This window comes from Protopterus annectens, chromosome 5.part1 (genome assembly GCF_019279795.1).
Source record: "Protopterus annectens isolate FY-2018-M chromosome 5.part1, PAN1.0, whole genome shotgun sequence".
NCBI classification, from domain to species: Eukaryota; Metazoa; Chordata; order Ceratodontiformes; family Protopteridae; genus Protopterus; species Protopterus annectens.
This window is the reverse complement of record NC_056736.1, coordinates 255,751,750-255,768,589: the sequence shown is the minus strand read 5'-3', so window position 1 is coordinate 255,768,589 and position 16,840 is coordinate 255,751,750. Positions and strand designations below refer to the sequence as shown.

General features: G+C 43.6%; 1 protein-coding gene across 1 annotated transcript in view; it reads left to right on the top strand.

The window, feature by feature from the left end:
- Positions 1 to 16,840, top strand: part of DNHD1 (dynein heavy chain domain 1) — a 418,274-nt gene that overhangs the window by 373,674 nt on the left and 27,760 nt on the right. The window contains exons 6-7 of the mRNA XM_044072761.1: positions 6,971 to 7,127; positions 7,230 to 7,481. Of these exons, the coding sequence (XP_043928696.1) occupies positions 6,971 to 7,127; positions 7,230 to 7,481 (409 nt within the window). The remainder of the gene's footprint in view (positions 1 to 6,970; positions 7,128 to 7,229; positions 7,482 to 16,840) is intronic.

Sequence of the window (16,840 nt, the reverse complement as noted above, 5' to 3'; positions counted from 1 at the left end):
ATCTTCAGTCAGTCTTTCAGATTTGGACATGGATTGGCTAGTACAGAAGCTTTTACAGGCACCAGGAATTGCCAAATTGTTGTCGGCCCCGGCCAGCTCGTCGGTACTGAAGATCATGGAACCGGATTTGTCTACTCCTCCTCCGAGCCGTACTGGACTCTCAGAGCCGAAGGAAATTGAACCAATGGTGGTCGAACCCTTGGAGCCGATACCCGCACTGGTGTTATCGGCTCCATCTACTCGGATGTCCTCAGCCCTGACTGAGGGCTCTAGGAGCCGACGCTCTCCCGTCGGGTCCGGGGAGGATAGCCGCACTGACTTGTCGGTGCCGACTCTTCCTTTCAGGGCTTTGGCTCAGATGAGCTCGGCTCCTACCTCGGGCTCGGAGCCCAGGGTTTCAGTGCGGGAGGATCGGACGGAACTATCGGGTCTGTCCACTCCTTCTCATTGGAGCCATGGTGCCTTCGATGCTATGAGGAGAATTTTGTCTCCAAAGACAATGTCAGCATCAGTTCAGCTTTCCCTCTCCCCTCAAGCTCCTGTGTCTGCTTCTTCATCTACCGATCCCTCTAAGTGTAGAGACCCCGAGCCTCAAGTACCCCCACAGGGCATCCCCTGCTCTTCTGAGACCTCCCCAGATCCCCCCACTGAGGAGGTGCCCAGGAAGAGACTGTGCAAGAGGAGGCACTTAGACTCCCCACAGGAGTCTTTGACATCTGACACGGACTTAGATGAGTCAGAAGGGTCCCCTCGATCCCCCTCTGAGGATATCTCCTTTGCAGAGATACTAGAGATCCTTAGTCAGAGGGGCGATTGGCAGTCCAAGACCCCTACTGAGGATGAGTCTGTGCTCTTAAAGGCTTTTGGGTCTCACCCTTCCACTTCTTGGGTGTCCGCCTTACGATGAGCTCATGGAACTGATCTCTCGTAAGGCGTGGGAGTCACCAGAGGCCATGGAACCTGTCCCTCGTAGACCCAATAAATTCATATCTCTCCCAGTGGACAAGCCATTTTTGACAAAAGGAGTGCCTACTGATGCCATGGTGGTAGCTGCAGCCACCAAAAAGGAAGTATCTGAGACATCCTCTTCTATCTGTCCCCCTAACAGAGATTCTAGGGTTATGGATAGATATGGGAAGTGCATGTTTAGTTCAGCGACTTTTTCTCTGCAATCACTGAACTACTTAACCCATTTTACAAGACTACAAAGAGACCTCCTGAAAGAGCTAGGAGATACTCTCCAGGGTACGGTAGCTGCAGGAATGGCCGACAAAGTCAACGCCCAGCTCGCTACCCTAAACTCAGTGGTGAACTCATCCATGCGTCTCATATCCTATGCAGCTGATGGTTCGAGTAGAGCCACTAGTTCAGGCATTGCTCTTCGAAGACAAGCCTGGATGCATCTCTGTTCATTTGCAGAATCCTTTAAGTCTTCCTTTATTAATACCCCATTCGATGGCTCATCACTGTTTGGGCCCAAAGTAAAGGAAACTTTAACCATGTGTGAGCAGGAAGGCAAGACCTTATCTGCCATTGGGGTCTGTTTTTCGACCCCTGCTCGGCCCTACCCCAAGGGTCCTAGAGGAGGAAAAATGTGGTTTCGTAAAACTCAGGCAGCCTTTCAGGACACACGTGGAGAAACCCCCTCTAGAGGCAGAGGAGGGGGTTATAACGGAAGACGCCACCGCCGTGGCAGAGGGGGACTGCAACAACAGGGTGACAGGGGTCAGTTCTCTGGTCAGTCCTACCAGAGCCCCTGAAAGGGGGCCCGACTGTTTGGCTCTGGAGGCAGTCGGGAGTTGCTTGTCTTTGTACCGAGAAGCCTGGCTAAACATAACATTGGATACTTGGGTACAAAGCATAATTTCCAGAGGGTATTTCATACCGTTCTTTACCCCTCATATTCCTATAAAGAAAATCCCAGATGTTCCACCCAATCTCAGGGTACAAGCAATTGTAGAGGTCCACAGATTGCTAGAAAAAAGAGTCATCCAACCAGTCCCAGCAGACCAAGTCAGATTCGGAACTTACTCAAGATTCTTTTTGGTACCAAAGAAAACAGGGGACTGGAGACCTATCTTGGTCCTCAACAGACTCAACCAGTTGATAAAGAAAGAGAAGTTCTGAATGGTCACACTTCAGTCCATTCTTCCCTTCTTATGGAAAGGTGATTGGATGTGATACATAGATCTGAAGGACGCGTACTATCACATAAAGATGAACAGATGCTCCAGAGATCATCTGCGCTTCCGGTTGGGAGCCAATCATTACCAGTTTCGAGCCCTGCCCTTTGGTCTTACTACAGCCCCCAGAGTGTTCACCAAATGCATGGCAGTGGTCACGGCTCACCTGAGATGTCTAGGATTCCAGGTGTTTCCATACCTGGACGATTGGCTCCTCACCGCTACCACCAGGCATCAACTGACTCAGGCAACACAATACACTCTGACACTCTGCCATCAATTAGGCATTACAGTTAACTTCAAAAAGTCTGCCTTATCGCCATTGCAGCATACCATTTTTATAGGAGCTTAGTTAGATACCTCAACTACCACTCTATGTCTTCCTATCGAAAGAGTCTCTCTTCTCCACCAAAACGTCAGTTCACTGGTGTCAAAGAACAAAGCTACAGCAGCGGAGGTATTGAAAGTACTAGGTTTGATGGCGGCAGCAATCCTGGCTATACCACTCGCAAGGATGCATATGCAAATTCTTCAATGGCTCCTCTTCGCTTAGTGGTCTTACCAGAAACTACCGATGCACCACAGGATTCTTATCATGGATTCTTGCAGGAGAGACCTTCGGTTGTGATTGATGTCTCTTCATGTCACAATCGGAAGACCCTTTGTTCCACCCCCCCAGTAGCCACTGTGACCACGGACGCTTCCCTGATAGGGTGGGGGGCATTTTCAGGGAAAGACTGCCCAAGGTACATGGACAGATCAAGAATCACATCTGCACATCAATGTTCTAGAGTTGAGAGCGGAACTTCTGGCGATGCAGTACTTTCAGGACTCTCTCCCTCTAGGGATGATTGCAATTCAGACCGACAACATGTCAGTAGTCTGGTACTTGAACAAGCAGGGCGAAACCAAGTCTTACCCCCTTTGTCGAGAAGCCCTCAGGGTCTGGCAATGGGCTGTGTCATCCCAGCATTTTCTGTTAACAACGCACATCCTGGGGAAATCCAACGTGATAGCGGACAAGCTAAGCAGGGCAATATTACTCCTTCATGAGTGGTCTCTCAAACAACAGGTTGCGGAGTTGATTTTCTGCAAATGGGGCCAGCCTTGCTGCGATCTTTTTGCCAGCCACATCAATTCAAAATGCAGAATTTACTTTGCCCTAATACCACCTCCTGGTCACCCCCCCCCCCGCGAGAGACGCACTTTTACATGTTTGGCCCCCAGGTCTCCTCTATGCATTTCCACCCTTCCCATTAATACCCATATTTTTACAGAAAGCAAAATCGCTGGGAAGGACTGTTATACTCATAGCCCCCTACTGGCCTCAACAGATTTGGTGTCTGTTTCTCCACCATCATCTGTTGGAAGATCCATGGATCCTGGACCCAGTTCCGACCTTCTGACTCACCCGTCAGGGGATCTTCATCCTTCTCTGCAGTCCCTGAAACTGACTGCTTGGCTAATCCACTTACCCTAATTGCCAGGCTTCATTCAATTTCAGAAGATACAAGACAGATTCTCTTATCTTCTCACAAGCCATCTTCCAGGAAATTATATGGCAGTAAATGGAAAAGGTTCTCAGTTTGGGCCAACGCACAGAACATTGACCCTTTCCAAGCTCCGCTATCTTCGATTTTAGAATTCCTAACAAAAATTTTTAAGGAAGGGGCAGCAGCTGCTACAGTTTGAATTCAGTTAGCTGCTATCTCAAATTTTCACTTTGATCTTGGTGGCTCAAATATTATGAGCCATAAATTATCTAAAAACCTTCCTTAAAGGCGTTCTTCATATGAGACCTCCAATCAAAATTCCCTTTTCTCCCTGGAATTTAAACTTTATGCTGTCTCAAATTATTCTTCCCCCTTTTGAACCAGCATCTTCTTGTGATTTAAAATTTTTATCTTGGAAAACAATTTTTCTTGTGGCCATTACGTCTGCCCGCAGAGTGTCAGAACTTCAAGCATTATCTATCAGTCTACCCTACATGATCATCCATGCTGATATAGTATCGCTCAGAACAAACCCCTCATTTTTACCTAAAGTCTGTTCTGAATCAAATATCAATCAGGTAATTGAACTGCCAGTCTTCTTCCCCGACCACTCTAGCAAATTGGAATATATGCTGCACAAACTTGAGGTTCCCAGACAGCTCAGATTTTATCTTGACAGAACTAAAGATATTAGGAAATCAGACCAACTTTTTGTATCCTTCTCAGAAGCAAGAAAAGGCAATCCAGTGGCTAAAACAACTTTATCTAAATGGTTATCCGATTGTATATCCTTTGTTTATAAGAATGCCAGCATGCCTTTAACGCACAAACCGAAAGCTCATTCTACCAGAGCTGTCTTTACCTCTTCTGCTTTTCAAGCTAAATTGCCCCTTGACAATATTTGCGCTGCAGCCACTTGGTCTAAGCCTCATACCTTTATCACACATTACAAAGTAGATAGGGCTTCAAGGGACAGGTCTTCCTTTGGTTCTACGGTACTGAAGAACATACTCTCATGAGCCACCCAAGGTTGAGGTGCTAGGGACGCTACCCATCAGTGAGAATAAACGGTGAGATTTAACAATTTGACATAGAAGTTATGTACTTACCATAACGTTCCATGTGAGTTGTTTATCTCACCTTTATTCTCACGTCCCTCCCTCCTTCTCCCTCCAGGCTGACTGTTGACTTAGAGGCTAGTACCTTCCTGGTTATTCAATATTTCTTCTTCCCCTTTGGGAAGTGTTCTTCTTAGATATATATATATATATATATATATATATATATATATATATATATAAGAGGGTATGTATATGTTGTATATATGTATATATATGTATATACTGTTATTCGCAGCAAACAAGATCTGAGGTAATTCCAGCAGTGCATTGTGGGATAAGGGGCTTGGTCTCGAGCTACTGGTAAACCTTGAGCTTGCTATCGGCCGTGTCAGTGTCGAGGATCGGCTCCGAACCCATCAGTGAGAATAAAGGCGAGATAAACAACTCACATGGAACGTTATGGTAAGTACATAACTTCTATTTCAGATCTTTCCTTAACTGAATGATCTGCTCATTCAAGCATTCTCCCTTAATGCTGTGCTTCGGGGTCTCCAGTTTACTGTTTCCCTGTTGCAGAGTATGGGTTTCACCATAAACTTTTAATCAGCTCTTATTCCTTTCAGAATCATGTTTTCCTTGGTTGCAGGATCCAGACCACCCCCATGCTAGTATCTCTACCTGCCCCAAAAGCCCTATCCCTTATTGTCTTTTTCCACTCTCTCCTCCCTCTACTTTCGGACTCAGCCAGGGACTTTCTCAGGATCCTTGGGTTCATGGCTTCCACCATTCCCATGCTCCCTCTAGCCAGGCTCCATATGAGAATGCTACAGTGGTACCTCAAGTCAGTGTGGCTCCAGCATTGCCACCTTCTGGACTTCTCAGTCCCCTTCCTTCTTTGTCTCAAGCTCGAGCTTCAATGGTGGATTCATCAACTTACTTTCAACCTAGGGCTTCCTTTCCAGGCTACAGTCCCAACTCAATAGCTCTTTACAGATGCCTCAGGCAGTGGATGGAGGGCTTCCTTAGGCTCTGTCAAGGTTCAGGATCTCTGACCACTTCAGCAGAGGTCGGGTCACATCAGTATAAAGATGATGAGGGCTCTGCTTTTAGCTCTTCAAGCTTCTCATTCCCTCTTTCATCCCAGGCCCTTAAAAATTTTCACAGACAATACCACAGTGATGTGGTATGTCAGCAAGCAAGGTGGTACAAGGTCCACCTTCTTTGCAGACTAGTTCTTCAGATCTGGGATCTAGCTTTTCAGTATCAAGGGGCTTTTCAGGCTATTTACATTCCCTCAGAGCACAACCTGGTGGTAGACTCTTTGAGCAGATCCAGCATACAAGCTCATGAATAGATGCTTCACGAGATGTGTTCCTGGACATTGTCCATCTCTGAAGTATTCTTCAGGAAGATCTTTTTGCCTTCCTCTATTCTGTTCTAGAGTCCCAAGTCCTCTGTTTTGGAAAGTGGATGCCCTATCTTTTCCTTGGAAGGGGAGTGGCTGACCTAACTTGGGATTCCTGGGCAGGTTATGAATGGGATATAGGACTCTCACTGCATCTCAGTATTTCTTACCCCTGCTACCATAAAATAAATGAGCAAATCCAATTCATGTAGAAAATCCTTTGTCTTGGTCTTGTGGGGAGAGTGGGGAATAAAAAAAAAGGTTGGCACATATAAGAGACACAGCTATCATAGAATTCTTTATTTTTTCACTTATAACTGTGAATGGGCCAATAGGTCCAGTCCAGGCCTCTAATGAATGTGGTGAAACAGTGTAAAGGTCTGTTTATATCTTTCTTTCCTTCCTTCCCTCTCTGTATGAGAAATGTTATTTTTTAATTTTCTGAAAAATAAGTTCTACCTTCTTGACTCATACAAAGCAGTTAATTTACTATGTAGGTTTCATCACTCAAGGATAAAGTAGTTAGAGTCCTTTGAATGCCATACGTGTATGCAAAGAAAAAAATTAGATTGCTTTTGGGGAAGCCGCTGAATAAACCCTTCAGGGCTGAATCCATACCTGAAGGGATTGTCTGTTTCTGTGATTTCTCTCAAAGAGTCTTAAAGAAGATTTATTTTTATGATAAGTTCATATGCAGTTGTTTTTCTCTGTATCCTTACTAGTTCCACTCTTAACCATTTTGTTTATCTTCTGCAGTTACAGGTACTCAGTGTAGTAGTCTACAGGTTTATTAACCATGTTTTGTGACTTTTTTATTGTTGTCTGTAGGCTACTGCAGGAGTTGAAACAAGTCCATTGGCTTCCTCAGAATACTTCAAAATGCTACACTCTGACAGATTTTCAGCAAACTCTAGCAATGAAGAATGAAAGAGCGTGCAGATTGCTGGAAAAGTTCCTCACCTTTTGTGCTACCATATTAGACATGGTACCATAATCCAAGCTACTAACATAACTGAATGTGTTCATTCCTTTAAACTACACCGTTACCTGTCTTCTGGCTAGCTGAAGGTTTATTATTTCTTTGTAGGTGCGGGAAGACAGCTATGAAATGGTTCAGGGCTGGCAAACTCAGTTACAGACCACTGGGATGACTTTCAAAAATGAATCACTTCATCAGCATCGAATCCAGCGAGAAACACTACTGAGTAATCTTCGAGGAGCAGACACAATAGTGCAACGTTTAGGTAACATGGCAGCACTGGTTGACCACATGATTACCCAGAATTTAATTACAGTTGTTCAAGAAGAGGTCACAAACTTTGTAAACCAAGTCATGCAGGTGAGATGATAAAAATATTATAATTTGTCTTAGGCTCCACTATAAAGGCTTATGAGTAGATGAATTAATTTATCAGCATTACATGGGTTCTGATAATCAGTACAGGAAAACATTCATAATGTCTACTATCTATTTTTGAAAAAAGAAGCTGCAGAAAGCAGGGTCTTGGGATCTCACAAGATGCTTACTTCTAAGAGGATCTCCAGACTGGCCGTGCTTGGTCTGCCTTTGGATTTCTAAGAGAAGCCTGATGTAATGCATAGCTAGGAGAAGGAGAACTTGAGTGTTTGCATCTGTACTTGTTTACTGTGTGGATTATATCATGTTTTAAATTCTAATTCATTTATATTTTTTGTTAATTACATTTAATATGCATTTGTTAACCAGGGTAGACCACTGATTCATTGGCCTTATTTAGACTCAAGCACTATCTGGTTAACCAATTTGCAGAGTCACCAAAGGGAAATACATGCACCATCTTGTATGATAGTGACAGCCAGTAATCTGACAGGGTGATGAGAATGAGTAGATTGTGGTCACTGAAGTGAAAGAGTCTAGTGGAGAACTCCCGTAAAGAATCTTGCATAAAGGACTGGAGTGATTGATGCTGCCATGAGCCCCAAAAGGTGTAGAATGAGAGGGGTTCTGGGCTATGTGATTTCAGAACCTCCTATACCTGTAAATGGAGGGAAGTCAGCCTGGATAGTGGAAGTTTTGCTGTATGAAGAACTGTATCCAAATGACATCAAATTAAATCTAAGGAATGACTTGATTGCAAATTTGATTTTTGTAGTTTACAAAGTTACTCAAAGATCAACACAAGGGGAGCAAATAGTCCCTTTTAGGATTAAGGAATCCTTCGTTTGCAGCTAGGATCCAGTCATCTAAGTATATGAGCACTCAGAACTTTTTCAGTCTGAGTTTTGCTGCTACTACTGACATGCACTTGGTGAACACCTAATGGCAATTTTTGGAACTGGTAATGACAAATTCCATCTAGAACTGAAAATACCTGGATTGTCTTGTGATCTTTATATAACAGGCATCACAAAGGTCTATCAAACACATGCAGATGTGTAAACTCAGTATACCACTTTAGGCATAAAATAAGGATTACTTCTCAAAGAAACCCTGTCTCTATGGAAAATGAGATAAGGTTAAGTCACCAGAAGACCTTGCAACTCAGATACTCTTCTCAAGTCAGCCTAATAAGCAGGTTTGAACAGAGGAAGTGTTAGCTTGTCTAACACAAAATTAAGATCCAAGGATGAGCCACTAGTTTTCTTGGAGGTCTCTTATGTAAAACCCCTTTCAAAAACATTTTTACATGAGAATGTATTAAAAGAGGGGGATCCATATGCAGACATGCTAATGGCCAACAAATGAACTTTGATGGAGAAGTAAGAAAAGCCATAGGATAGTAACTCACACAAACATTGAAAACCAGAGGAACACTAGCTCTGAACTGGTGCTAGTTATGTCATTAGCACTAACTAGAAAATATATTTGCTAATATATGATTTTCTAGTAGCAGGCTTTTTTGCATCCATTAATATCTGCTGCATGCCCTCAGTAAACAGGTGCTAAAACATAATCAAAACCCTATAATCCAGGCAGTTGGGTTAAGTTGATTAGGGTTAGTGTGTATCAAGCATCCCTGTTCTTGTATGAGTAGAGCCATTTTGTTAGAAAGCTTGTGGTAATGGTCCTTGGCCATTTCCAAAATAAGGGAGAACCACTGTTGCCTGGGCCAGGAAGGTGTCACCATAATGATCTTGGGGGAATTCCTTCTGAATCTTCAAAAGTACACTGAATGTCTGTGGAAAAGGTGGAAAACATACAAGAACATCCTTGCCAAAGGAAGGGAAAAGGCATCTGTTTTTCAGGCCTACTTGCACGGAGTCCAGGAGCAGAAATTTGCCAATTGGCTGCTTAGAGGGGAGGCAAAGAGGTCTGTTCGAGAAACAGCCACAGATGAATCAAATCTTGGAAGACCTCTAATCTACTTTCCACTTGACAGGGTTTGCCTTTGTCCTGCTCAGCAAGTTTGCCACACAATTTTGCTCTGATGGGATACAGGATGCCTGCAAAAGGAGATTGTGCAGTAAAACTATATCCCAAACTAATATGGCTACTATTCAGAGTGGGTAGGACGTGCTTCCTCCTGGCTTGTTGATGTAGCACATGACTGTGTTACTGCCTGTAACAACTTGAAGAGATCTAGAGGACCAATGATGATTCAGAGTCGAGTGCCTTGTTTAGAGCAAGCATTTGTTTCATATTTATGTGCTTGTGTCTGCCCCAAACACCTTGCACTTTTATCCCTCCTGAAACTGCTTTCCAAGCAAAGTCCAACTACTTTGAAGCAGGAAGGGAAAAAAGAATATCTAGATTTTGAGATATTTGCTTTTTCTACCAAGCTATTTCTCTTCTGACAAATCCCAGAACTGGGATTTGAAAAGATAATGGGTGTTAATGCTGGGATTAAAGAGATTCAGATACCATTGTATCTTTCTCGTGTGGACTCTTGCCAGAAGTATCATGAGAATCATAGATGCCAAGAGACAAAATCCAGAGTTATTCCCTTGCAGTGATCATAGTATGAGTGGAGAACCCAAGAAATAAATCTAAATATAGATGTTTTTCCTGTGGAACAAAAGCTATTTGAACTGAAGTATCTGGCAGATACTCCAGGAACACAATCCTGTGTGATGGAGTAAACAAAGACTTTTTATTGTTCTTTTGGAACCTCGGCTTGTGTAAGAGATCTCTCACCCAAGTGACAGATTCCTGACAGTTTGAAAAAAGATTCTACAAAGATAACAAAGTTGTCTAAATAAAAAACATGGATAACCTGTAGCCTGCAATGAGCTGTAACTGAAGCCAGACTCTCTGTAAACACTCTTGGTGCAAAAAGTGGATGGGGGGGTTACAGAATTACTTGGAAAATTTGGAAAAGGAGGGCTGAAAATTCTTAGATATCCATTGTATCAGCTTACCCATGTCATCACATTTTTTGATAACTTCTGCGGCAGAGGATTTAAAATCTAATTTTTTTTCACATCATCTAGGAACTTCTGAGAACATACCCAGGCAAAACTCCTCAAAACAGTGCCAGTGGCCATAGCCCTGGACGTTGTAAAAGCAGAGTCATACACACACTGACCTGTAAAATGGAAGAAATTAAACCATTTAAAACAGATTTTCCTGATAGAAACTACAAATAAATCATTCCTCATACTTTCAGAATTAAAATAAACTTTAACATACAAGCCCGACAATTTAAAATTCTGAAAATCAAAGTCGCAGAGGCATACATTTTTCCCTATACTTATCAATTATTTTCCTATCCTTGTCAGAAAGTGTAAGATTGGAATTAACTACATTTTTAGTAGAAGTAGGAGTAACTAAAGCTATAGCTGCTGGGTCATGTTTGGGATGGTTTTATAAAAACTTAAAAGACTGAGGGACTTTATACAATCAATCAGCTTTTATAGGGCCAGCAGGCTGACTTGTCAGGAAAATTACAGGCAGTGGCACACACATTCTCCCATGCTGATGGCACTGGAGGAATGGATAAAGGTTCTGTAAATTCCATTTGTAACAGCTCATAATATTTTCTGAGGAGTTGAGAAACCTCATTTTCCCCCACTGAAAACACTTGCACATTCTAGAAATAATCTTATAAAATAATCTTAAAGAAAGATAATGTTCCACAACGAGAATCAAGCACTGTGCTCTATTCTGAATCTGAATCAGAAATCTGCGGAGAAAACCCCACATCGGCCCCCTTATCTTCCTGCCTAGATTCAGTCTTGAATCTCTTCTGGAAAAGGAGCATCTCCTTTTCTTTTATCAGAAACCACCTGATAAAAAGGATCAGTAGCCTGAATTAGACCCTGAACCATATATAGTAATCTACTCCTGTCCAGAGAAATTTGAGTGGGAGCAGATACATGTTTAAGTTTCTCTTTCTTTTGACAAGAGAAATGGGGTCAACAGAATTGTTTAAGGGAGCAGCAGTTCCTTAAGGATGGGCACAACATTCTGACAAAATAGGGAAGACATCCCTGTTCCCTCTTCCAGGGCCAGCAACAGTGTCTTTCTCTTTCCCACTGAGAGGACCCCAGCAGCTTCAGAGGACATGGCTAACCCATGGTCAATAGTGGCTGTAAGTGCTACACTAGAGGGATCCGGTTATAAGATGAGTAGTCTGAGGAATCAGTTTTGGCTGCAGCAGTTACCCACCAGTGGCTGAAACAAATTGCTAGCTTGCTGTGGTGACAAAGACTGTTTGCTTAACTTTTTCTTGTTGTAGCTGGAAAAAGGGCCGACCATGGGACTAGTAGCTTGTGTCATGGTTAAGCTGAAAATGTTGCCTCTTTCTTAAGGAGAACAAGTAGCACTAGCTGGTAAAAGTTTAAAGTTGTTAAAAGTCACTTTTTCATCACAAAATACAGTAAAAAGCATCTTAATACACTTTGCCAGACACAAAACTAAAATAAACACAGTTTCTATGCTAGGAAAAATGGTTTTCTTCAACATTTAACTGCTTTTAAATTTGACAGGAAAAAGTACACTCTCATTTAAAAGTACAGTTAATCCCATGACAGTCCATTAAAACCCAAATTTCTAGATAGAAACCAACTTTTCTAACATGGAAAAGAACATTTGAACTATAAATTTAAATGTTGAAGTTTTTTTTTCCCAAAGGGAACTTATATGCTCAGCCAAGGAACAGCACAAGTTGACTATTGATCCTTAAAAGCCCATTGAGGAGTGTTCTCTTTGGTGGCAAGACAGCTCTGAAGGGCTTGGTGCTCAAACCTGTGTTTTTAGGTAGCTCAGCTCAAGCTGCCTAATGGTTTGGGCAAGTGGAAGTGGCCTGAAACTTTGGAAGCTGACCAACTGTTATGTCCTTGGCAGGATATAATAGAAGTTCTGTACTTACCATAACTGTTATCTGTGTTGTCGAATTTCATTATGCATCACAAATGGGTCTTGGATCCCTCCTCAGATCCAAATCGGCCATTTCTCAGATATACAATCTGAGACTCAAACTCCTTCCTCTCCCATAATGCCTCACTCCCTAACAAGCCCTCAGATTGAGTTTGCCCTGCTAATCATAAGGTGGATATTGCCAAGATAAGACAGAAACAGAAACAAAAGTCCAAACTAGGAGCCAGTAGGTTCCTTAGTCCTCTAGGTTACTCTCACCTGTACAAGGAAGGGGGAATGAGGGCATGAAGTGATGCATAATGAGATTGGACAACACAGATACCAAATTATGGTAAGTACATAACTTCTAATCTGATGTTGTCCATTTCATTATGCATCATGAATGGGTCAGATTCTTCAGCTACACAAATCCTGGGAGGACCTCAAGGAAGGATATGCCTGAGCACTGCAGAACCAAAGGATGCTCTGTTCCTGGAAATAATGTCTAACTTGTAATGAGATATAAAAGTGTGACCAAGTAGCTGCAGCACAGATTTCATCGATTGGGGTTCTAGCAGAGAAGGTTGAAGAGGTTGACATAGATCTAGTTGAGTGCGCTTTAACCAGATGGGGAAGTTGTTTGCGTTGTTGGTAGTAAACTGCAGAGATACATTCTGTAATCCACCTTACCAAGGAAACCTTAGAGACTTCTTGTCCCAATCTGTTAGGTGAAAAGGGAATGCACAGTTGATATGATTTTCTATGAGCTCTGTGCCTAAGTAGATAGAAATGTAACTGTCTGTGAATGCCCAAAGAGTGTAAGAGATAATCTGATGTTGTCAATCTTCATTCATTCATGACAGTTGGGACAGTTTGGACAGCTGGGTTCTGGTTCCATCTTCGGAGCTGACTCAGCCATTGTAACAAGCATGTGCTGGTCAGAAACTCTCAAGCTAAGGTTACCCATAGTGCCTCTCTTCCCTTCCCTTCAGATCTCGTTTACCGCATAGAGTTTCAAGACGTGCCAGCCAATGTTCTAAAGCTAAGTGTTTATATTTCTATATATTTTTCAATATTTTTTCTCCTTTACAGCTCCCCTCTTGATACTTCTTGGTAACTTTAATTTATATTAGTGAATCAGTGTGTGAGGTTTGTTTTATCTATCTTTTTTACTTTTTTGGTATTTCTTCCTTACTGTAGTTGGTATAGGCCCCTCCCTTCCCTCTTACCTCTGGTAACTCTCAAATACCACTGTTGGTATTCTTTTCCCTCTTCTTCTTCTTCTCTTTACCCTTCTGGGTATTTCTTGTGTTGCCATTGTTGGTAAATTTAAAAAAAAAAAATCTTTCACAGGCTCTGTTTTTCCCCGTTATTGTGCGTGTGTGTGATCATGTGAACGGCTGATCATTGTGGTGATTTATCTGATAATGGCTGACAAAAGAGGTACCACAGGATTTAAACAGTTTGACAAATGTAGCAGGAAGATGCCCAGCTCCGATGGGCATCTTTCCTGCATGTATTGTTTAGGAGTGCCGTACTTACAAGTCCAGCCTCCATGCGAGCTCTGTAAGGGCTTTAGTGCCTGGACCGTGGCAGAGCGTAAAAACAAATTGATCTTAAAGGGATTGTTAAAAATCCCATTTTCTGAGGCTTTGTCTGAGGCAGAGGTGCCAAAACCTCCTAAAAAAGAGGCAAAGAAGAGGAGCCACTCAGTCCCAGCATCTCCTCAGTCTCATGAACCAAAATCATCCAAAGGCCAGGTTTCCACGGAACTGAAACCTTAACAATTGAAATTGGCAATGACATCTGTCTCGGCACTGGAGTCTGTGACCCCTTTCATGGAGCTGTCTATTTCCATGGAACCAACTACAGTTGCCACAGTACTGACCCCTTCCACGGTACTGCAGACCCTCTCGGCACCAATAATAGTTTCCCCTGTTAAACTGGTCACTTCCACCAAAACACAAGTTTTTGCTACAGTGCCAAAGGTTGAACCCCTACCCAGGACTTGATATTCCCCATCTATTGACCCCTTTGCTGGTCAGCAGCTGAGTCCCTTTATTGATTGACCAGAATCTCTTGCGGGGATGTCTATTTGTTCTACCAGGAGCCTTTCAGAGTGTGATGTAGTTAGACTGGTGAATCAGCTCTTGGTGGCCAGAGGTATTCCAACCCCATCTAGGACCTCCGTCCCACCCGGAGCTGAGGTTTATTCTCCACGGACTCCAGCTTATCTTCCTCCTTCAACTTCCCCGCAGGATTTGGACCCCGACGCCTCTCCCGGTGCCAGCTTCATCAGTACCAATGGTGGATCTAACCTTGGTGCTGGAACCCACTCTGTGGATCTCAGCTCAGTCAGAGCTGACTCATGTGACTGTGACTTGGCTGCTGGCTCCGGAATCCCTAGTATGGCACCGATTTTTTCCATGGTGCTGTCTATGGCTCTGGTTACTTTGACAGTTCTGAGTCCTCTCGTAGCTCCTTCTGTGGGGGTGCGCTCATTGGAGTGGGGTGTGACCATAGTACTGAGGTTGTCTTTCTTGGTTTCGAACTCCCATCCTTCTTCAGGCAGGCCTGCCTTTCAGATTATGGAGAAAGTGCTAGCCTCAGCAGGTTCACAGTTGGCACCCTCAATGTCGGAATGTCATATCTATGTGTCTTCTGGTTCACAGCAGTCACAGTCTACTATATTGGGACAGCAGGCACAGGAGCAGCAAAATACCCTACCGTAGGGTACCCTCTCTTCGGAGTCCTCTTCAGACCTCCCCCTGATGAGTCACCCCAAAGGAGATTGTGCAAGAGTAAGCACATTGATTCTATGGAAGAACCTCTCACCTAGGATACAGACTTCAATGAAGGGGAAAGGTCACCATGGTCGCCCCCTGAAGATGTCTCCTTTGGAGACATCCTAGAAATTTTAAAGCAGCGGGGTGACTGGAAGCTCACCAACCCTTCCTCTGAGGAATCTGTCTTCTTGCAGGCTTTCCATGCCCAATCTTTTACTTCCTGGGTGACCTCGCCTACAGCTGAGTTAGTCAAGCTCATCACGCAGCATACTTGTTAGGCCTCTGACACTGTGGAGCCAATTCCCCGGAGACATGGCAAAAATACTGTCCCCCTCAGAGGATCAACCTCAATGGTCCAAGGGATTCGCAGTAGATGGTATGTTGGTGGCAGGGATGACAAAGAAATAACTCGTAGTGGAGAGTCCTACTGTCCATCCTCCAAACCTAGAGTCTCAGACATTGGACAGATTAGGGAAGTGGGTTTATGCTCCAAAGACCTTTGCCATATGGTCATTGAATTATTTGGCAAATTTTACCCGTCTTCAAAGGGACCTGATCACTGAACTCTCAGGAACCCTAGCAGGAGCAGTGTCTGATGAGGTACGTGACAAGGTTGCCTCCCAGCTTGTGACCCTAGAATCTATCTTCAACTCCTCCATGCAGTTGATTGCACATACAACAGAAGGGATGGCCAGAGCAGTGGATGCAGACGTTGTCATGAGAAGTCACGCCTGGATACGCTTGTGTGTCTTCGCGGACCCCATCAAGTCTTCCTTCATCAGTGCTTCTGTTGATGCTTCCTTGTTGTTTGACCTAAAAGTTAAAGACACATTAGCCATGTATGGGAAGGATGGAAAGACCCTTTTTGCCATGGATATACATTTTTCCACTACTCAGTGATCCTATTCCAGGAATCAGAGGCATGGGAAGATGTGCCTCAGGAAGTCCTATGGGCTTTTTCAGTACACACGTGGAAAGTTTTCTCCTTGGGGCAAAGGGGAGAACTCATCAGGAAGACTCCCCTCCCATGACAGAGGATGCCTGTGTAACCAGGGTTCCAGAGATTCTTTCTTTGGGCAACCGTATCAGCACTCCTGAGGAGTGGCACAATTGCTTACCTCTGGAGACAGTCGGGGGAAGGTTCTCTCTGCACCACTTGGCCTGGCATTCAATAACATCAGATTATTGGGTGCAGACAGTAATTTCCAGAGGTTACCATATCCGCTTCGATCTTTATTCAAGACCGCAAAGGTGAATCCCCAACATTCCACCCAGTCAGAGGGGCACAGCAACTCAAGAAATTCAAAATCTGCTCAAAAAAAGAGTCATCCAAACAGTCCCAACAGACCAAGTAGGATCCAAAAAAGACAGGGGACTGGAGGACAATTCTAGACCTCAGTTTCTTGAACAAGTTTGTCAGACAGACAAAATTCTGGATGGTCACAGTTCAGTCTATCCTTCCTTTTCTGGAGAAAGATGACTGGATGTGCTCTGTAGATGTTCAGGATGTGTATTACCACATAAAAATTGACAAGCACTCCAGAAGATATCTCCTCCTCTTCCAGCTAGGAGCCAATCATTGCCAAATTCGTGCACTGCTCTTTGGTCTCATCACAGCCCCCAGGGTGTTCACCA